Source organism: Elgaria multicarinata, chromosome 14 (assembly GCF_023053635.1).
Source record: "Elgaria multicarinata webbii isolate HBS135686 ecotype San Diego chromosome 14, rElgMul1.1.pri, whole genome shotgun sequence".
Classification (NCBI taxonomy): Eukaryota; Metazoa; Chordata; class Lepidosauria; order Squamata; family Anguidae; genus Elgaria; species Elgaria multicarinata.
The window spans coordinates 33,540,133-33,561,376 of NC_086184.1; the positions used below are offsets into that span (position 1 = coordinate 33,540,133).

Sequence of the window (21,244 nt, forward strand, 5' to 3'; positions counted from 1 at the left end):
TACCCTGAAAGCCGGGGGAACCTGGTGACCACAAGGATCCCAGAGCAACTGGCGAGAGGGGCTCAGGAGCTGTGGTGACAGCAATGCAGTTCCTGGGTTGGGGAGGGAGGTGCTCCCCACCTTTCTCTTTCTGCTTGCTGAGCCAGGCCTCTGGCTTCCACGGCATTCTGGGCAGCCTCTCTCCCATGGGGTGGGGGGTGTTTCTGGAAAAGGCTATCCATGGCTACTAGCCCTGATGGTTGTGTGCTGTCTCCAGTATTCAAGGCAGAAACCTCTGTGCACCAGTTGCTGGGGAACATGGGTGGGGTGGAAGGGTGCTGTTGCACCATGTTCTCCCTGACACTCTGCGCTCCTCTCCTCAGGGACCGCTCCAAGAACAGTGTCGCTTCAAAGACGGTGGCAGCCACCACAGCCACCGACTACGTGGAGCTGCTGCAACACTTTGAGAAGGTCCAGAGCAAACACCTCCAGGTGCGGCACCAGCGAACCACCCGGGGTGATAACCTGGAGCGAAGAGGCATCTTCTGAAGGCTGGACCCTGTGGGGCACAGAGGAGCTGGAGGGCAGGAGAGCCTGTGACCAGGCTGGGCTGAGGAGGGGTCCCTGGCCTCTAGCAACGGGCCGTCCACTTGCCCCATCTGGGAGCCCTCTCCTGTTTTCCAGATCAGGTTGGCTCCAAGGGCAGGGCAGGGCAGGGCATAAGACGTTCTTGTCCAGCCTGGGCTGGAAGCCCTTGCCTCCACCGGTGTCTTCCCTTTGGACAGTCACCTGACGGCCACAGAATTGCCATAACCACTAGAGGCGGAGGGCGTGCGGGAAGACCTCTGGACTCTTCCTGCTCCGTGGCCTGGCCTGCAAAGACTCGCCCCCTCCTCACCTGGCCCTGCAGAGCGTGCACACTTGTCCGTGTGTTGGACACCTGTGAACAACATCAGTACCCCCTCCCCCCCAAAAAAATCATGTGTATGGATTGCACAGCCTTAATTTACAGCGACCCTGTGTGTGTGTGTGTGTATGTATATAAATATTGATCTCTAGACCTATTGGGTTTGTAGCCTGAGAATCTCTTTGTACTATTGTAAAACATCCCTTGTTGAAATAAAAGGATGGCAAGGCACCCCACAAAGCGGGCCTCTGTCCCTGTGACTGTATACGCTGCACCCTCCTCCCTTAGCACACACGCGTGGGGCGGTGGGAGCCCCTCCACCGCACTGGGCCCAAACCCTACTTGGGGGCTCCTCCCAAGCACCACAGGGGGCTGGTCAGGCAAGGCCTCGCTCATCACTGAATCAAAGCGTGAGAAGGTCCAACCCCACAACCTCGCTCAGTGCACTACCCATGTACAGCATCCCTGCCCGATGACTGTCCACTTGAATACAGCCAGTGCACCTTCCGGTTGGTTCCACTAACTGACTGCTTTTGCCTCTCTGGTTTGGGTCTGCAGCCCTGCCTTGAGAATTTTAAAAGCCAAGCACATAGTAGCAGCAGGCAAGGACCTCTCCTCCTTTTTAAGGGTTAGGCAGGGCAAATGCTCCCTAAACCAGGACTGCTCCGCCCATCGGACAAATAAGAGCCCCTGCTCAGTGCAGCACCCCCAGCAAGTGCCTCTTGTGAGGGAGGAGAAGGGGGAAGAGGCACACCTCCTGGGCTGAAGGAAAGGGTTAGAGCAGCAGCCAGAATAGCCTGGCAGCTTCCTAAGCTCCCGATCCATTTAACTGCGGTGTAAAGCGCTGGGTCTGAGGAACGGGTGTCGGGCTGGCTGCGGATTTGTGGCTGTCCCGGCCCGGAGAGCAAGGGGGGCCTCTTTCCTGCCTGGAGAAGGGAACTGAGCAGGAGCCCTGCAGAGGCAGCCAGGTAAGTCGCAGCGGCCTCCCACCCATGTGACAAGCTGCACGGGGCTTTGGGCCGGTTTTCTCCACCTGCGGAGCCGGCGTGGGAGCACGTCCTTCCCGGGGCTCGGAGGGGAATTGCAGCAGCAGCAGCAGCGGATGTCTACAAGAAGGCGCTTCCGGGAGCGGCGCCGCGAGAGGTGCCCAAACGAACCATCCAGAGCTCCTCAGGAGCAGCGTGAGGGCCTGGCCCCCGCCCTTCGGAGATGCCAGTGCAGCCGGCTCTCCTGGCTGGGGACCGGCAGCCTTCCCCTCGCCATTCCACCTCTTGGCCTGGCTGGCTGGGAGAGCCGGGGCGCAAGGAGACTTACAAGCCGCCGCCGCCGCCGCCGCCGCCGCCGCCAGCACCAGCAGGTGCAACTGAGACACAAGGTCGGGACAGAGCCAGAAGACTCCCAGTCACACAAGCGAGGCCCCTAAGCTGAAGGCAGCCGCCAGGCCCCTGGCGATGCATCCGGTCTCCCCCCTCTTCCCTCCCCCCCCAATGATTATGGGGGCCCGTAGTGAATGGACTTTCATTATCTTTCAGGTCTCCAGGAAAAAAATGGAGCACATCGATCGCTCCGCTTGATCCCAGGGCAAGGAGGAGCCGCAGGCGAGAAGGGCACGCAAGCATTCTCGCATGTGGCCCCCAACCCCCGTCGGACGCCCCGCCGCAAGGGAGCTCATCCGCGCACCCTTTTGGGGCGCAGCGCACCATCTCCTAGGGGCGCGGGGGGGGGGGGACGGCGCGAGCGCCGGTGGAGCGGGTCAGAGCCCCCGACAGGCCGCTGCCGCCCGCGCCAGGGAAGCTGGCCAGGAGGCCGGTCGAAGCCCCGCGCCCTTCCCCGGCGGCGGCGTGGCTCGTTCTGCGCGCGTTGACTCGTCGCGCTGAGCTCCGGCGGGCGGCCAAGAAAGGCGCGGCGGCGGCGGCGGCTCCTCGCTCTCTTTTGCCGGCCCCTCCCTGCCAAGCCCCCAGAAGGGGCGGCCCTCCCCCCTCGCCCACGTGACTGGAGCGAGTCCTCCCCCTCCGCCCGTGCTGGGATTACGGCTGGCTTCTCCCTCCTGCGCCCGGCGGCTCCGAGGGTCGCGCCCGCCGCCGCCGCCGCCTCGCCCGCCCGCCCGCTCTTGCATGCCCGGCCGTGCGCGCCCACCCGTCCCGGCGAGGTTCCCTGGGCGCGCGAGGCGGGCGCGGGGCTTGCGGCACCCGCCGGGGCGCTCGCCTGCCTGCCTGCCTGCCTCCGCCGGAGGATGGCTGCCGCTGCCCGCGGCGCTCCGAGCACGTCGCCGCCGTGGCCGCTGCAGCCGCCGCCCAGAGGCCGCGAGTGACCGGGGCGCCTGGCGGCCGAGCGCGCTGACAAAAGGGCGAGCAGCAGCGCCCAGAGGGGAGGGACGCAGACGCCCCCGCCCGCCCGCGCCGCGGAGGGCTCCACTCGCCGGCGCGGCGGCGGCGGCGCTTCCTCTGGGTCTCTGCGGCTTCGACGGGCTGCGGCCATGGAGACGGCGGACAAGGAGTGCGGCGCGCTGGGCGGCCTCTTCCAAGCCATCGTCAACGACATGAAGGTGAGCCCGGCCGCGGGGAGGCGGGGGGCTGCGGCGGCGGCGGCTGCCGGAGCGGGGGGGGGGGGGAGCTGGCGAGCCGGTAAACAAGCGCGCCTCGAAGCGCAGCCCGGGAGGGGAGGGGAGGGGCGCGGCGTCTCCCCCGCCTCTGGCAGCTGCTGCTGCGCCCCCGCGGCCTGATCCGCCTCCCTCCTCTCCGCCGGGGGCCGGGAGACGAGCTCGTGCTTCCCCTGCCCACGACTCCCGAGTAAGCGTGCCGAGGATCAGGCCGAAGGGGGCCGTTTTTGCCGACCCCCGAAGGTGCCGTCACTGCCGGAGCGCGGGCGCCGCCGCCGCCGCCTCTCCATGGGCACCGGAGCGGTGAAGGGGGCCGGGGCCGGGGCCTGCCTGGGCCGAGGCTGCGCAGCCCGCTGGAGCGTCTGCCTGGCGCGGCGCCATCCAAAGCCAGTGGGCCTCCCGGCCCAAGCGAGAGGCTCAGCCTTGGAAGGAGCTGCGTTGAGGGGCAGTTTTGGCGGACCGTAAAGGAGACGGTGACCCCGAGCATGTGCAGAGTGCCGTTTCTTGCCCATCTAATGCCTGTGCTGCAGGGCTGTATTCCAGGAAAGACCACTGGCCGCTTCATCAGGATCATTTGACTCTGTCTGAATGGCGGGGGGGGGGGGAGTGGCTGAGAGCAGCACATGGGGCGCGGGGGTGGGGAGCTGGCTGCACAGCAAACCGCAGACTTTGCTGGGTGACGTTTGCCTGCCCGACTCCAGAGACGGGGTTACCAGGAAGGAGGCAGCTCCGGTGGGGCCCTGGGCAGACCCTCCACACGGGCTCCGGACCCCCCCCCCCCATTGGACCCCTGGGTAGGTGGGCAGGGAGGTGGACACACGGCCGGCCATCTGCAAGCCCAAGGGAAGGGGAGGGCTGCCAGGAGTAGCCAAGGAGCAGCAGCTGCTGAGGGCGGGATGGGGCGCCTGTGTCATCTGGCCAGATCCAAGCCTTTGGCCTGGTGCTGAGGTGGCCCGTTTTTCTCCTGCTGGCCCTGAGGCTTTTGTGGCTGCTACTTTGGGCCGCAGGCATCTGTCCTGCCAGGAGCTGCGTGGCAACCCCACCGCTGGCCCAGGTGGCGTCAGTGAGCTCCTTGAGTCTTGTGGAGAGCTTCCTTCAGTCAGACTGAGGCAGGCAGGCAGCGGAGGAGGCTGGCTGGACGCCAGTTGTTGGCCAGCGGAGGAGGGCAGACCTTTCTGTTGCTCCTGTGGAGCCCAGCGTCCCCGTCTCCCCGCATGAAGTGTGGCCTCCCGTTCTGCGCCCGCAGTGCTCTCCCAGGGCCGGGGGGGGGGGGGCTGCCTCCCCTCAGGCCCACCCAGAGGAGCCGCTCAAGTGCATCCTTGCTCACAGTGTGTGTGTGGGCTCTTGACCTCCTTCAGCCATTCCGGGGGGACGGGACTGCACTCCCCCTGCGCTTGGCACAGCATTCCTGGCTGAATTCTGAAGACATTCCTGTCTTGTCTTCTGCGCCTTACATTGAGCCCCGCGCTGCGGCTGTCTGCGGCTGTCCAGGATGGAGTGGGCCCTGGACACATGTGGGCCTAGAGGATTTGCACTTGGGCTGCAGTGGACTCCTCCTGCCCATGGCGTACTCCTTGCTGCATCGGATCACATGTATGCGTGTGCGTGAGAGAGAGAGAGAGAGAGAGAGAGAGAGAGAGAGAAGGCCCACCCCCATCCCACCCCCCACCTTCCTATTTGCTGAGTTTGATTTCCATATTCTCTCTTCTCCCACTGCGTCTCTCGCTCACCCGAGCCATGGCTTGTGCACCGGATGTCGACGACCCACCCCAGGACTGGCCTGGTTTCAGAAAGCAGCTGTTGGCTCTCCTAGGCCTGGAAGCCCATCCGTCTTGCATTAAAATCCAACATGCTGCTGAATGTGCCTCCCCCTCACGCCCCTTTTTTGGCCTTGGGGCTTGTGGAGTTGCATGTTTCTTGCAGAATTTGCAGTTACGCTTTGCTAGTTCTTGCATGGTGGCCATAGCTATGTGGGGCAAGGAGGGACAGCCTGCCCAGGTTTTGGCTTTTTTGAAGTTTAGTAGAAACTCCTCTCCAAGAACTCGATGGATTGGGACTTGCAGCTCTAAAGATTAAGCTGCAACTTTTGGAAGGCACCCTGCATGGAATACAGAATATGGTGGCCCTGCTGCTCAAGTGTATCATGTGCACCAGCGTGGCATCCTGTGTCCTCTCAGCAGCAACCCCCCAACATGACCGGAAGAGCAAACACACGATGCTCATGGCAGACCCCCACCCCAGTGACCACCCCCTTGTCCCCAGTGGCCCATGAGGCCTGCAGGCGGAGAGAACAGTTCCCCTCCCCTTGGCTCCGCCTGGCTTCAGCCCAGCCCAGCACAATTATTATTATTATTTATTTATATAGCACCATGTATGTACATGGTGCTGCACAGAGTAAAACAGTAAATAGCAAGACCCTGCCGCATAGGCTTACATTCTATTAAAATCATAGTAAAGCGATAAGGAGGGGAAGAGAATGCAAACAGGCACAGGGTAGAGTAAAACTAACAGTATAAAGTCCAAACAGCATCAAGTTTTAAAAGCTTTAGGAAAAAGAAAAGTTTTTAGCTGAGCTTTAAAAGCTGCGATTGAACTTGTGGATCTCAGATGTTCTGGAAGAGCGTTCCAGGCGTAAGGGGCAGCGGAAGAGAATGGACGAAGCCGAGCAAGGGAAGTAGAGACCCTTGGGCAGGCGAGAAACAAGGCATCAGAGGAGCGAAGAGCACGAGCGGGGCAATAGTGTGAGATGAGAGAGGAGAGATAGGAAGGAGCTAGACCGTGAAAAGCTTTGAAGGTCAACAGGAGAAGTTTATATTGGATTCTGCCCCCCCCCCCCCCGCCCAGCTATTTCAGCTCAACACTTACCAGAGATATGAGCCTTCACAGCTTGGGAGGGAAAATCATCGACTGATATCAGGTGGCCTAGGAATATTCTAATAATGTGTGCTTATTTTGAAAAACACGTTTGCTCTGCCAGGCTGGAGATATGTGGGGAAGGCAGGGCAACATGCCCCCAAGCCGGGCCAGTGCCAGCTTCCTCTGAACAGCCAGGAGAGGCGATTTTGGCCTGTCCGGAGTGGAGCACAGTCGGCGATGAGAGTCTCTTGCCCCAGCTCCCCGGGGGGTTGGTGGGGGGCGCTCCCGCTGCATAGGGAAGGGTGCTCTGCAAAGGGGACATCGGGGCAGTGACAGCCCAAGCGGGCATGGCAGGAGGACTCCCATGGGAAGGGGGTGACCCCAGAAGACGCTGCTTTGCCACTGCCTCGTCTCTGCCTCACCGCCAGGGATCCAAGCCCATGCCCCCACCCCCTTCAGCCTCAGGCAAGGGGCTCTGGCTCAGTGTGGGTCAGGGGCTGCTGCTAGGGGTGGCAAGCAGGACGTACAAGCACTTGGACGGAGCAATGCAGAACATTCCCAGAGCGATTTCCCCTTTGCCCGGCCTGTCACAGAATCGCACCAATTCTGCCGAGTGCTCGGTTTCCCTAAGTACACCCCCTCCTGTGTTAAGGAGCCCACAGCATGAGGGCAAAAGGGGAGGACGCCATGCCTGCATTTCCAGGCTACCAGCGGAGGAACAAGGAATTCCCTTTCTTTGATTGATTATACCTCAGTTTCCAAACAAGTTCTACAAAGTGGCTTTGCAACATCATCTCTAGCCATGTTTGGTTGAACTCCTGCAAGGAAGAATGAGCAGAACTGAGTGCCTGGCCTGATTGCCTCTATTAATTAATTTATTACATTTATATACCGCCCCATAGCCGAAGCTCTCTGGGCGGTTTACAAAAATTAAAAACAATGAACATTAAAAACAGATCTACAAAATTTAAAACCACCAAAAGTATAAAAAACAACAATATCCATTTAAAACAACTATTATGAGAATAATACTCTACCTGCCATCTGCCCGCCATTCCATTCTCGGGTGTCTGGTGGGAGCTCACCTGGTTGGGGGGTTGTCGTGGTTGCTGTTGCCCACGTAGGCCGCCCATTGACGCTGAGGGCATCCTTAACGCTGGCCACTTTGTAGGAAACCCATGCCTGCTGCGTTCACGGAGGCAGGCCCTGGCTCCTCCCCATTCCTGGGAAGGCGAGGACTGTGGCTGTTGGGCGTCCTTGGTTCTGGGAGCCCTTTAAGGGCGGTGCGCTAGCTGTGCTGAGTCAGCGCCCTGTGCCCCCAAGGTCTCGACTGCAGCTTCTCTTTCCGTGGGGTCTTCAGTAACGTTGCCCCCTGCCCCCGGGGAAGGAGGTCATTCGCTTGGCTCCTGGTGTTAGCGACCTTTGCAGGGTCCTGTCATCCAGCGTATCCTGCTTGGGGAGGGGGCATTTAGGCTCCATGAGATGTATATCTCAGCCTTCTCCAACCTGGTGCCCTCCAGATGTGTTGGACAAACAACTCTCAGTGTGCCCATCCAGGTTCAGGAAGGCAAGCAGTGTGTGTGTGTGTGTGTGTGTGTGTGTGTGTGTGTGTGTGTGTGTGTGCGCGCGCTCACGTGTGTGTGTGTGTGTGTGTGTGTGTGTGTAGGTAGTTATGCTGACTTTTCGCTGAGTTCTGACTGGTTGGGGAAGGGGATACCAATTAAGCTAATGACGCCTCCCCTCCTCTTCCGCAACCCCTCTGCCTCCATCGGCTTTGTTACAGTGGAGTCATGGCAACATTGTAGCTATACAGAATAAGTCCTGAGGCATTCAGTGACTTAGTAGCAATCCTGGTGGAGGGTAATCATAGAATTATAGAATAGTAGAGTTGAAAGGGGCCTAAAAGGCTATCAGGTCCAACCCTCTGCTCAACGTAGGAATCCACCCTAAAGCATCCCTGACAGATGGCTGTCCAGCTGCCTCTTGAAGGCCTCTAGTGTGGGAGAGCCCACAACCTCCCCAGGTCACTGGTTCCATTGTCGAACTGCCTTTTCCTTGTCGTTTGTTATCAATTTGCCATCCTCATTAAGCAGTTGATCCACCATTTCTTTCCTCTGTCTTTTACGATGCACGTACCTGAAGAAAGCTTTTATGTTGCTTTTAGCCTTCCTCACTAGCCTCAGCTCATTCTCAGCTCTAGCCTTTCTGATGCCATTCCTGCACTTCTGTGCTACCTGTCTGTACTCTTCTTTTGTAGCCTGGCCTTCCTTCCGCTTCCTATATGTATCCTTTTTTGTTTTCAGGTCACCTCTAAGCTTTTTGTGGAGCCACATTGGTTTCCTCTGTTGTCTTCTATTGTGCCTTTAACATTTCCTTTTTAAAAAAAACCTCCCACCCATCCTGCACTCCTTTTCTCATTAGGCTCACTTGCCACGGGACCTTACTTATCATAATTCTGAGTTTATTAAAATTGGCTTTCCTAAAATCCAAACTATATGTATGGCTACACTCAGCTTTTGCTTCCTTTAAAACCAAGAGTTCAAGTATGACGTGGTCACTTTCCCCCAGAGTTCCCGTACCTGCCTCTTTATCCACTAAGTCATCCCTATTGGTCAGTATCAAGTCAAGGATTGCTGATCCTCTGGTTCCTTCCTCCACTTTCTGTAGGAGAAAGTTATCACACACACATGCCAGGAATTTCTTGGAAGGGCCCCTTTTGGCAGAATTTGTCTCCTGACAGATAATGGGGTAACTTAAGTCCCCCATCACTACTGCATTGCACTTCCTTGAGACGCTAGCAATTTGCTTTTCAAAAGTTTCATCCTTGTCTTCTCCTTGATTGGGTGGTCAGTAGTAGACTCCGACTATCAGGCTCCTTTTATTCCTTGCCACATTTATTTTAATCCAGATGCTCTCAATGGGGCTCCCAGGCTAATCCTCCTGTATTTCTGTGCAGAAATAATTATTTTTAACATATAGTGCGATTCTGCCTCCCTTTCTATTTCTTCTGTTCTTTTTGAACAAATTCTACCCTTTAATTGCTGTATTCCAGTCATGGGAGTCATCCCATCAAGTTTCAGTTGTACCTATCAAGTCATATCTGCCTTCATGTATTAAGAGTTCAAGTTCTTTCTGCTTGTTTCCAATACTCTGGGCATAAGTATATAGACATTGAAGACCATGTGCTTTAGAGTCTCACTTCTTTCCTATACTATTACGAAGACTATTTGGGGGTGCTGTTAGAGCTGTTCTCTGTTATGGTGCACGAGCCTTCATCCATTGTTGTCTCCAAGTTTACGTCTCCCTCCCCCGTAGGATTCAGTTTTTAGCCCTCCTGATGAAGTTCTTCATGCTGTGGCCAAACATATTCTTCCCAGCCCTTGTGGGGTGCAACCTGTCCCTCGCCAGCAGTCCATCTTCCAAGTAGAGTAGCGCGTGGTCCCAGAATCCGAATCTCTCACGTCGGCACCACCTTCGTAGCCAGTCGTTCACCCAGAGTATTTTTCTTTCCCTTTGTAGTCTTCTTCCAAGAACTGGGAGGATGGATGAGAAAACTATCTGGGCCCCAAAGTTCTTGAGTTTCCTTCCCAGCTCTTCAAAGTCTGATGTGATTTCTTCATAGCTCCACTTGGCAGTATCATTTGTCCCCACATGAATGAGAAGAAAAGGAATGTGTCAGTGGGCTTTATGAGCTTTGGCAGCCCTTCAGTCATGTCTCTAATCTGTCCTCCAGGGAGACAGCATACCTGGCGAGCCCATGGGTCTTGGCGACATACTTGAGTTTCAATCCCACGCAGCAGGGAGCTTCCCACAACGACTACTCTTCTCTTCTTGTTGTTGCAGGCCTTGGTATCGTCTGCTCAACTGACCTTCTACCTCTTGCTCAGTGCTGCATGTGGTCCCCTGTAATTCTTCCTCTGCAGACTGTCCTCGTCTCATCTTCCAGTAGCTGAAAGCGGTTACATAATTCTAGTGGTTCCAGTAGCACTGTCTAGGAACTCTTCGTCTTCTCTTGCTCCTTGGAGGGTAGACACTCGTCGCTCAAGTACACTCACTTTTTCTCCCAATAGTGCAACCAGCTTGCACTTGTTGCAGGTGTACACCATGTTGATCTCAATCAGGAACACAAACCTTTCAGGTCACCACCACTGGAGAATCCTTTCCGTCCATAGCCCCTTTTAGATTCTGCCCTTCAGATTGTACTGGAATAGTCTGTGCTTTGTCCTGTCCTCGCTGAAGGTTAACAATGTGTCTTACAAGAACAAAAAATGTTTTTGTTAGGGATCTCCCCTGCTGAACTTCCTGTTTGCTCTCTCTGATCGCTCTCTCTCTGGGAGCTGGCTTCCTTATGTAAGTTCTAATCCATCTGGGGCAGCTCCTCATCTCTGCTCTGCTCAGCTCAGCTAGGAGTCAGGAAACAGAATGATACTCCCTGCCCACTCAACTGCTGACAGCAATCAGGCCATACCCCTTCAGGTATAGCAGCAGCACTGAGGGCACGCTCCTTGACTCAGCACTCAGGAGCACATGGCAAGCACACAGCAACCCCCTGGATTTACTCAAGGCCTCTCTCCTCCTTGCCTTGATCTCCTCTTCCACTACACTCCCCCTGTTAAATTAATTCACTTAACGAAAATAATGATTGCAGCCCTGTTTAGAGTTTGCATATGAAGTGGAAGGTGGGTGGGAAGTTCAGCTCAAATATTAAGCCTTAAATTATGGAACAATGAAGAGGTCTCCATGGCCAGAATTTTTGCAGATTCTGGCCTGGTTCAGACGCCACGCTAAACCATGCTGCTTAACCAGCAGTGACCTCTTCGTCCTAAAATGGAAAGTCACAAATGTGAGCAGAGCATGGTGGGTGAGCAGTGCTTGCAGGTCCTGGTGGTGATGGATTCTCCCCTCCCCCCTCCAACCAGGCATTGATTGTACATAGGAGATGCAGGTCATTTGCACAGGGCTGTTGGTTCATGGAAAACAGTGAAGAACGGCCAAGCAAGTGGCCGTTTGAATGCTCAGAAGCCCGGCGGGCTTGTGCTCTGACCCAGTATAACCTCTCTTCACCTGCCCATCCTTGTTCCCTATGAATTTGCCTCAGGGGAGGGAGGGAGGGAGGGAAGCTCTGCATGGCGCGGCAGCTTTGTTCTGGCAACTGGACACCCCTCCCCTGCTTGCACACTTGGACATTCTTGTCCATTGGATCTTACCTTCACATCTCCAGGGGTTCCACAGGACTCTATTTGTATTTTCTGTTAATGCAGCTTTCCCTCTGGAATTGTTTTTGTGTTGCAGGCCACCTTCATTTTCAAAATTTAATAATTTGCTCATTGCTCTTTAAAGCATTTTCACCACTGATTTTATAACAAAATACATTCACATATAAACTGTAGTGAGTATAACTCTTATTCATCAAACCATTCCCTTTATATTATCTAGACTAGAACTGTCTCCATCATACTAATGCTTGTCAACAATTTAAGAGAAAGCCAGGATTATTAATTCTTCTTCCCAGAGTGCAGAATTCGAAAAGGTCCCCCTTCAGTCCTTGGAAGCTACCAGGTTCAACGGCTTCCAGAGTCAAACGTTGTGGCTCTTCTGTGACTCATGAAAACGCTCTGCCTCTGTCTCGCTCTACTTCTGTCTCTTGCTCTGCCTCTCTCTCGCTCTGCCTCTCGCTCTGCCTCTGCCTCTCCCTCTGTCTCTCCCTCTGCCTCTGTCTCCTGCTTGCCTCTGTCTCTCGCTTGCCTCTGTCTCTCGCTCTGCCTCTCGCTCTGCTTCTCGCTCTGCCTCTGTCTCTCGCTCTGCCTCTGCCTCTGTCTCTCGCTCTGCCTCTGCCTCTGTCTCTCGCTCTGCCTCTGCCTCTGTCTCTCGCTCTGCCTCTGCCTCTCCCTCTGTCTCTCCCTCTGCCTCTGTCTCCCGCTTGCCTCTGTCTCTCGCTTGCCTCTGTCTCTCGCTCTGCCTCTCGCTCTGCTTCTCGCTCTGCCTCTGTCTCTTGCTCTGCCTCTGCCTCTGTCTCTCGCTCTGCCTCTGTCTTGTTCTGTCCTTGTTGTTTTGAGTAGAGCTGTTGGGTTGTGATGAAATTGCTCCCCTTTATGGGACCCTTAACCTTTCCGTCCTGGAAATCAGTTGACCATACATTTACAAAGGAAATTACTGGTTTGGGGGGCTCTGTCCTGGCAGAATCCTTGATCCTTCATTGTGTGTTAGGACTATGGATCAAAGTCTTCTTTATGGGATGTGTGGGTGTGTTTGGGTCCTCTTGTATGTTACAGCCAGTTTATTCTGACAGGCAGGTATGTTAGCCAAGAGATGTCCGTCTTAAAGAGGATACGGATATTAGGGAACAGGGCACTGTGTGAACCACATTGTGGGGATGTCTTGGTGCCAAGACAGAAAGAGAGTCTTCAATGGAGGTGCAACTTTTTTGGTTGAGGAGGCTGCCTTGTAATTGTGCTGGAGGTGATGGGGCTGGATGGAGGCTGGGATGGGACTGGGCAGGGATTTCCTATGAACTGGGGCAATGGGGCGGCACGCTTTGTCCCGCCATATGATTAGTAGAACTGGAGTAAATTGTACCGTTCAGGAAAGCTATGTGCAATGGCTTACTTTGCATAATTTATTCAATGACGATTCCTTGGTGCAGAATTATGGGCACTGTGTTGGTTTTAGTGCAGGCTGATCTATCCTCAGTGGCAGGCCGTGGATCGCTCCCCCCATGTCCAGCTATAGCAATAGCTTTCAGAGATGGCACCGTCTTGTTTCCCTCCTGCCCTTTCCTAGGTCCAGTCTCTATACGCGTCCATCCCTAGATCTGTTATTTGCATCGGTGGTCAATGAAAGGATTCTAAACAGGACTCTGGTTGCTAGGCGGTTACTAGGCATGTAAAGATTTGAGGTTTAGGCCCATCGGGCACAAATCTGCATAAAATTTGCACGTGCTAATTTATATCTACATATGCAAATTTAGAAGGGATTACTAGGATTTATTTATTTATTCGTTAATTTGAATTTCACAGGAGGCAAAGCCAGCCAGTTATTTTCTCATCCAAATCATTTCAAATAAAATCTTCAATAAATTAGTACCCCTGGCGCTGTTCATCCAAAACTAATGGGGAAAGTTATTTCTAACCCCAATTGCCATATAGGGGAAGACAGGGGTGGGGGTCCAGGATGTGGGAAGGGTGAGCAATCTCCCTTGAAAATGCCCCCTCCCCCCCCACACACATGGCAATTTGGCTGAGGACTAAGTTTCCTTTGGCACCAATGGACACTTGGGGCTCTGTGGAATGAGAAATAGATTCAGGGCTGAGCCCCATAGCCTGGCTACGCTCCTGCCTCTTGTTGCAGGCATCCGTCTCAGTTGCAGCTGTACAGGCTATCTTATTGCCCTAGTCCAGCCTTTCTCAGCCTGGTGGCTGCCCGGATGTGACCCACGTGGCCACTGGGTAGGTTCATATTGGAAGAAGTGCTCTGTCAAGCATTGCGCTCCTATGCCTTCTAAGGCTTTATAAGACAAAATCTTCCCCTTGAATGGGGCTTGAACACATGCAGGCATTCAGTGCAGGCGTGGCCAGAATTGGCATTATATGCTCAGACTTTCTGATATCAATCTTGCTGCCACATTTTGCACAAGCTGCAGCTTCCAAACCATCTTTGAGGGCTGCCCCAAATAGAGAGCATTGCAGTAAACTAACTTGGAGGTTACCAGAACTCTGACAACTGCAGCCAGGTTATCCCTGTCCAGGTAGGGGCATAGCTGGGCCATCGGCCAAAGCTGGTAGAAGGCACTCCATGCCACCGAGGCCACCTGAGCCTCCAGTAACAAAGACGACTCCAAGAGAAGCCCCAAGCTACAAACTTGCTTCGTCTGGAGAATAAGCCCCCTCCATCATCATCATCATCATCATCATCATCATCATCATCATTTATTTCTTACCTGCCTCTCCACTTGGATCGAGGCAGGGAACAACAACGAAAATAAAACACATAAAAGCTGATTTAAAACATAGTGTAGGTGATTAAAACATCCTAAAAACATCCTAAAATTCCACTGGATAGGCCTGCCGGAATGCTCAGGAGTCACAGAATAGGTTGAACTCCTCCATCCAGTCAGCAGAGCCACCCTTTAACAGCATTTCAGTCTTGTCTGGATTGAGCTTCAGTGTATTCGCCCTCATCCAGTCCATGGTTGCTGCCAGGAATTCAGCACATCCACAGCTTCATCTGATGAAGATGAAAAGGAGAAGCAGAGCTGCAAGTCATCAGTATACTGATGGCAACATGGTACAAAACTCCACATGACCACACTCAATGGTTTCATGTAGCTGTTAAATAGCAAGGGGAATGAAATCAACCCCTGCAGCACCCAATGCTGGAGAATCCATAGGGCCAAACGATATACCCCAAACACCACTTTCTGGAGCTGACCATACAAGTAGGAGCAAAACCACTGCAATGCAGTAGCTCCCACTCCCAACTCAGACAATCAGCCCAGAAGGTTGATGGTATCGAAAATCACAGAAAGATCAAGCAGAATCTACAGGGTCACACTGCCCCAGCCTCTCTCGTGACATAGGTCATCATGCAGGGTTACCGAGGCTGTTTCTGTGCCCCAAGCCTGGCCTGAGCCACAACTGAAAAGGGTCCAGGTTCCTGGTCTCGCCCAAGAGCACCTGGAGCTGGTTGTCAACCCCCTGCTCAAAGACCTTGCCCAGGAAAGAGCCTTTGCTGTTAAGATCTTCCAGATCTAGGGAAGTTTTCTTCAGGGGTGGTCTCATTATTGCTTCTTTCAAGTGGCCTGGGACCACTCCTTCTTGCAATGGTCTATGGTCTAGCTGACTGTTCCCCCCACCGCCCCAGCCTCCTGTTTTTTAAGTCAATCGGGCATGGAACCTATGTGGAAGCGGTTGCTTGAACCTATCCAGGCACCTTGTCAGCATCCTTGAGTTCTACAAGTGGAGCTCATCCAACAAAACCAGACAAGACTGTGCTCTGGACACCTCATCTGCTATAACAACGGTGTCTACATCCCAGCGGAGGCAAGAGTTTTTGATTTGGAAGTGCCTCTGATGTCAACTTACTCTAATCAGCTACAGCCTGCCATTCCAGGCACAGCAATGATGGACTTTTCAGCCAGGCACTTTTCAGTTGTTATGCAAAGTGGTGGAACTCAGCACGCAAGCAGGAAGGGGGCCACACTGAGCAGCCCCATCTACTGATACCGCATTGTAACGTAGCTCTGCCCACAGGTGCCTGTGCATACAGCGTGGAGAGGTGGGCCATGTAGAGAAAAGGTATATCTCAATTAAACACAATGAGGGTGGTTTTAAATGCCCCTTCTCCAACTTGGTGCCCGCTGGGAATGATGGGAGTTGCAGTCCAACACATCTGGAGGGCGGAAGGCTGCTTAAATTGACCCCATTGTGGTAAAATATCATTTCTGCCTTGGGATGGGTGGAAGAGCAATGTTCACGATTGCCAGGAGCCTCTCAACATTGCCTTGCTGCTCAGCTCAGGCTTGATTCCACTCCCAATTGTGATCACTGCTCATTCTGTACAAACGGGAAACTTGTGCAAATCTCCCCAAGTTTGCACAGCTTTCCTCCAGACGCTAAAGCAGGTCTGATTCAGGCGACTGAGGAAATTTGTGCAAGTCAAACTGGGAATTTGGGAACAAGGCAAACGTGAGCATGACAATTTGCAAATATTTGGGGTGGACACTTGCTCACATTCGTGTTGGGAGCTTTGACAAGTTTTGAGAGCAGAAATGAAATTCTCTTGCATCCCTGTTTCTGTCTTTGTAAGAACTTCGTCGGAGCCTTGCTGGATCAGACGCAAGGTGCTTCTTGTCCAGTGGCCAGCAAGAGGCCTTTGGGAAGCCTCCTCCCGCGTGGCTCCCTGGCAGCCGGCCCTCAGCGACAGCTTGGCTGTGAACCTGGAGATTCCGAACAGCCACTGATGGGCTGCTCCCACATCTGTGAATGTGTCGAATCTCCCCTTTAAAACCCAAATCTTGCTGGCGTGCGCAGAGTATATTGTGTCTTTGTGGCTCAGTAGTGCTTCTCCTGTCAACGCGTTTTAAGTAAAACTTTGTAAAACTGCATAGATTGTGTTGGCCTAGTATAATGTCATCCCAAGTTTTGTCTGAGAGGGAAATCCAGCTCCTATTTGTCTTGCTGCCCTCATACAGGTGTTATAAATATCCCTGCAGCGATATATTTAAGCATCAGGCCATGAGGAAATGGAAAATCTCTTCCCGCCCTCCGTCTCTTCAGCTGCTTGGAATGTGTCAGTCAGCGTCCTTCTTCCGCATTTGCAGGCCATTTGGCTTTGCAAAGTCTCTTTCCCCAAAAGGGCCAAAGATAATAGCCACGGAGCCACAGGTGGACACCGGGAAGAGTAACAGGTTCTCTTGTTCACAATTCTGACTTTAAAATTCTCCAGTCCCATCCCAGAATGCAGAATGATTACACGAAAAGCACCTGGTGGAACTCCTGGTAAGCCACAAAATCCCGCTGGGAGCCTGTTACTCATAATGATGCCCACCTGAGCCTCTCTGAGCCCAGGGAAGTGTTGTGTGTGCGCGCATGCGTGTGTGCCAGGGCAGGAGATGCTCCACGGCATTGAGTTAACATGTGTGGACAAGCCTTTCCCTAACCTGGCCCTCTCCAGATGTGCTCAGCTACACCCCCTATCATCCTCAGCCTGCATGACCAGGATGATGGATGTCGCGTTTAGGAGAGGCTGATGTAGATGTTGGCATTTCTGGCAGGCCAGCATCACTTCTGGAGCAGTCCAGGAAGAGGGTCTTGGAATCTGCCGACTGTTTCAGTCACCTAAAGTTCATCCTGAAAGGAATCTGGCAGGGAGAGGGAAGGAAAGGGATGGTGTCATTCTGTGCTCAGAATCTCGACTGATGCTACTCCTGATCCTCTTACATTTGTAAGGGAAGCAAGGTACCAAAGAGACTTTCCCGCTAAACCTGAGCCTAGTGATGTGGCGAGCCAGAGACCAAGCCAGGGCTGCTGCCTCTCCACCTCCTGCCTCTTTTGCCCGGGCGTGGGGTGGGGAGGGTTGCCCCACCTCCCCTCCCCGACTTGAGACATGGTGGAATCACCCTCAAGGAGCTCTTCTGAAGAAAGGACTGTGCCATATAAGAAGAACAGGAACCCAGCTTGCCGGCTAGACTGTCAGGCAGGTCTGAGCATGGCCATACCCAGTTGGGCTCCGCTGGAGCAGTATCCCTGCAATGGGCTTGTGGGGAGGCACCCCTACCTTGCTGGCTGGGTTGTGACTCAGTTGGGATGGCATCTGGCCAAGGAGAGCTGGCCCAGTGCCATCTTGCTGTGCCTTTTGAAACAGGCACAGTAGCTAGTCTTGCATTTGCATCAAACATGTGGCTCACCCTGAGCATCTCCTCCAAAATGCCTACAGAGGGGCAGCAAACAAATTTCCCCAATGAGTGTATGTACTAGTCTAGAGGTGGCATTTTAAGTTGGTGCTAAGTTTGAACATGGAAACGCAGCATTTTAGGTGCTTCACTGTTCTCTCTGTGTTAGTGGGTTGGACAAAGCAGCCTTCCAAAATAGGTCTCTGCCAGGTCCTCCAGACTCTCGTTGGGTTTTAGGATCTGGCATTGGGGGAGACCTAAAGTGGCTGAAGGGTCTAAAACAGGAGTTCATAGGGAGAGTAGAAGTGTGCATTTTGAGCCAAGGGCAGGATCAACCTACTCCTTCCTCTGGTGAATTCAGCCTCAGGGAACCAGGCCACCCATCATGTGTTTAATCTTGGATTAAAGGGTTTGGGAGCCCTCTCTCTCCTCCTGCCCAGGCTTACCTCTAAAGTCACCCTAAAATCAGAGAAAGCTTCTGTGTGTTCCTAGGTTGCAGGAGATGCTATCAGATGCAAAAAGCAACACTCAGAAATATCAGCTGTCACTTTATTTTAAAAAACAAGTTCCTGGCTCTTAAGGTTGTGGAGATTGGCTTAAAGTGTGTGGGCCTGGCATAATCCAGGAGCAAAGAATTCCTTTTTTAGCTTTGGATTTCAACTGTTAGCAGTAAGATTCATTCACACTACATTTTATATTCAATGTCAGGCTGGCTGAGAACGATGGGAATTGTAGTTCAATGCATCTGGAGGCCCCCAGACTGGGGAAGGCTGTGTTAGAGAGAGTACAAATGGTATACTCTCTCTCCATGCATGCAGCAGGAAAGGTCTGGCCTTTGAGTGTGAGTGTGCGTGTGTGTGTGTGCATGGGTATTTTGGCACACGGGTACCCTTCCCCAGAGTTGCAGTGCCCTTGGGAATACTTCCCCAGACCCCACAGTGCATTTGTTGAAGTGGCCCCCATCTGTGGCTCTTCGTTGAACAGGATTGTGGTTCTCTTTGATCTACTCAGCAAGCAGATGAAAGTTTTGTGTTTTTCCGTGTTCTTTTAAACTGTCTTGTAAAGAATTTTTTTTTTAAATCGAGCAGCTTCAAATTTCACTGAATTGCACAAAACTCTTTAAAGATAGAAATGTAATGCAAAGCAGAAAGTCCCTTCCTAGCTGGGTGTCATCAGTAGCTGCCTTAAGCCAAGCCAGCCCCTTGGTTCACCCAGCCCATGGTTGCCCACTTTGACTGGCCGTGGCTCTCCAGGGTCTCAGGCAGGGCTCTGTCCCTCTCCTACTTGGAAAGATCTGGGTCTGCAGCTTGTTCCCTGCTGCTGAGCTGTGGCTGATAGCTGGTCAGTTTGAGTCTAATTGCAAATCAAGATGGGCAAGAGAATTGGCACAGTTCCATTCTGGATCATTTCAGCCCTTGATTGTAGGGAAATGGGATTGAGGGGTGGATGATAGAATGGCGGGAACGTTGGCAGGAATGCTCACGGCAGGGCCCGGGAATTCCCCGTTTCTCTCACTCCCTGGAGAGAGGGCAGCCCTACCTGCCACCTCCTGCCAAACCCAGGGCATCATTTCTCACTTCCAGTTAGTTGAGTCCAGGAACTGGTGGGTGGAGAGCTTTGTGCGCAGCTGTTTGTCCCCTTGGTAGGAAACAGGCATTTTTAAAGAATCCTTTCCAGGCAGGCTTGGCTGCAGACATGGCAACTTGTCTGTCTAGCAGAGAGCCGGGGGAGGAAGGCAAGTGAGGAATGAAAGGCAGGCTGTTGACTGCTGGAGCTCATCCCCAGTGGAGAAACCCACGCTGCAGTGGCCAGAACAGCAGTACCTTTGAAGGCCCCGGCACCCACTTGCACCCCAGAGCACAAGGCAGGGCCACTTGCAGGGCATGCTGAACGAGACCTTGGAAAACTGCAGGCCGTGTGAGGGCTGGAGGTGTGGTGGGATCCGCTCCGTATCAGTTGCACAGAGAGAGCGAGAGAGCAAAAATGGGAGTAGCCGGCAGAATATTTGCGGAGTAATCTGGCGAAATCAAGCACGTGCCATGTGGCCTCCAAATGGGCCAACTCACTTTCCTTGTGCACACACAGCATTTACATGTACTCCTTCAGCTGCTATGCAACATGCCTGAGATTTGACATACTTGGCATCTTCTGCACAAACCAACCTGCCCACTTACGTCCATGTAGCTTTATTGCTAGCAGGGTTTAAGGGGGGGGGGCGTGGCGTAGCTCAGGGTTGAGCCCCTGCCTTGCATGTAGAAGGTCCCAGGTTCAAAAATCTTTGGCATCTCCAGGTAGGGCTGCAAAAACTCCTGCCTGAAGGCCTGGAGAGCCATTGCTGCAAAACTGGGACAGACAGATGGAGGATCCGACTCTGTACAAGGTAGCTCCCTAGGCTTGTAAGAGCTCAGTAGGAGGGCTTATCCCCCAAACTGATAAAGGGCAGTGCTGTAATAGACAGAATTTCATGGTATACTTTCCCTTGAACTGACGTATTTACAAATGGTTTCGGTTTTTCTGCAGAAAGAGTTCTTCCCTGAAGCAGAACAATTACAAACCCAGTACTCCAGACTTGTCAGCATATGGATTGTGGGAATCTACCTGACAGTCCCCCTTGCAGGGTGGCGGTGAGCCCCTTTCCTAGCAGACGTATGTGCTTGCAGCAGCAGCAGCCACTGGTGGCAACAGCTGTGCCAGGTGGCTCGGTCCCATTGGTGTATTAATTTCTCACAGTTCTCTGGACCAAGGCTACATTGAGGGCATTGTGGGGAATTTCAAGTCGTGACTAGATGCAGCTGCTCCTCAGAGCAATGGGTCTGGAAAAAGTGGGAAAGGGCACCTGAGGCCAGCATCAGGATAGAGCCTGGGGGGAGGGCACTGGCACCCCAACAGCCATCTTAGAACATGGTGTGGTGTTGCTAACACTGCCCCTTGCAGCTCGGATCTCAGCCCACAACATGAATCCGAGGTAGGAGCTGGCTGAGCAGTACTTTATTTTATTTATTTTCCACATTTACATCCCACGTTTCTTCCTCCAAGGAACCCAAGGTGTTTTCCGTTTTATCCTTTTAACAACCCTTTAGGTTAGGCAGAGAGTCAGTCAATGGCCCAAAATCACCTAATAGGCTTCCTGGCCAAATGAAAATTATAACTCATGTCTCCCTGGTCCTAGTCCAGTACTCTCACCACTACATCATACGGGCTCTCGGCTTGTTACTGGGGAGACAAAGACAGGCTCTCAGGTTGCCAAAGAAGCCCGTCCACCATGGCCTTGCTGGCTCATTTCAGATGTATCAGCAAACCACGGTTTGATGATGATTATTATTATTATTATTATTATTATTATTATTATTATTATTTATTTATTTATATAGCACCATCAATGTACATGGTGCTGTACAGAGTAAAACAGTAAATAGCAAGACCCTGCCGCATAGGCTTACATTCTAATAAAACCATAATAAAACAATAAGGAGGGGAAGAGAAAGCAAACAGGCACAGGGTAGGGTAAACAGGC

General features: G+C 53.3%; 2 protein-coding genes across 4 annotated transcripts in view; both read left to right on the plus strand.

Moving 5' to 3' along the window:
- The window catches only part of VAC14 (VAC14 component of PIKFYVE complex), a 106,071-nt gene extending 104,945 nt beyond the window's left edge, over positions 1–1,126 (plus strand). The window contains exon 19 of the mRNA XM_063141531.1: positions 363–1,126. Coding sequence (XP_062997601.1) covers positions 363–528 — 166 coding nt within the window. The 3' untranslated portion in view covers positions 529–1,126. The remainder of the gene's footprint in view (positions 1–362) is intronic.
- Positions 1,127–3,333: 2,207 nt separating this feature from the next.
- MTSS2 (MTSS I-BAR domain containing 2) overlaps positions 3,334–21,244 on the plus strand; it is a 101,796-nt gene continuing 83,885 nt past the window's right edge. For all 3 annotated transcript variants that reach the window (XM_063141501.1, XM_063141502.1, XM_063141503.1), the window contains exon 1: positions 3,334–3,431. In XM_063141501.1, the coding sequence (XP_062997571.1) occupies positions 3,363–3,431 (69 nt within the window). In that variant the 5' untranslated portion in view covers positions 3,334–3,362. The remainder of the gene's footprint in view (positions 3,432–21,244) is intronic.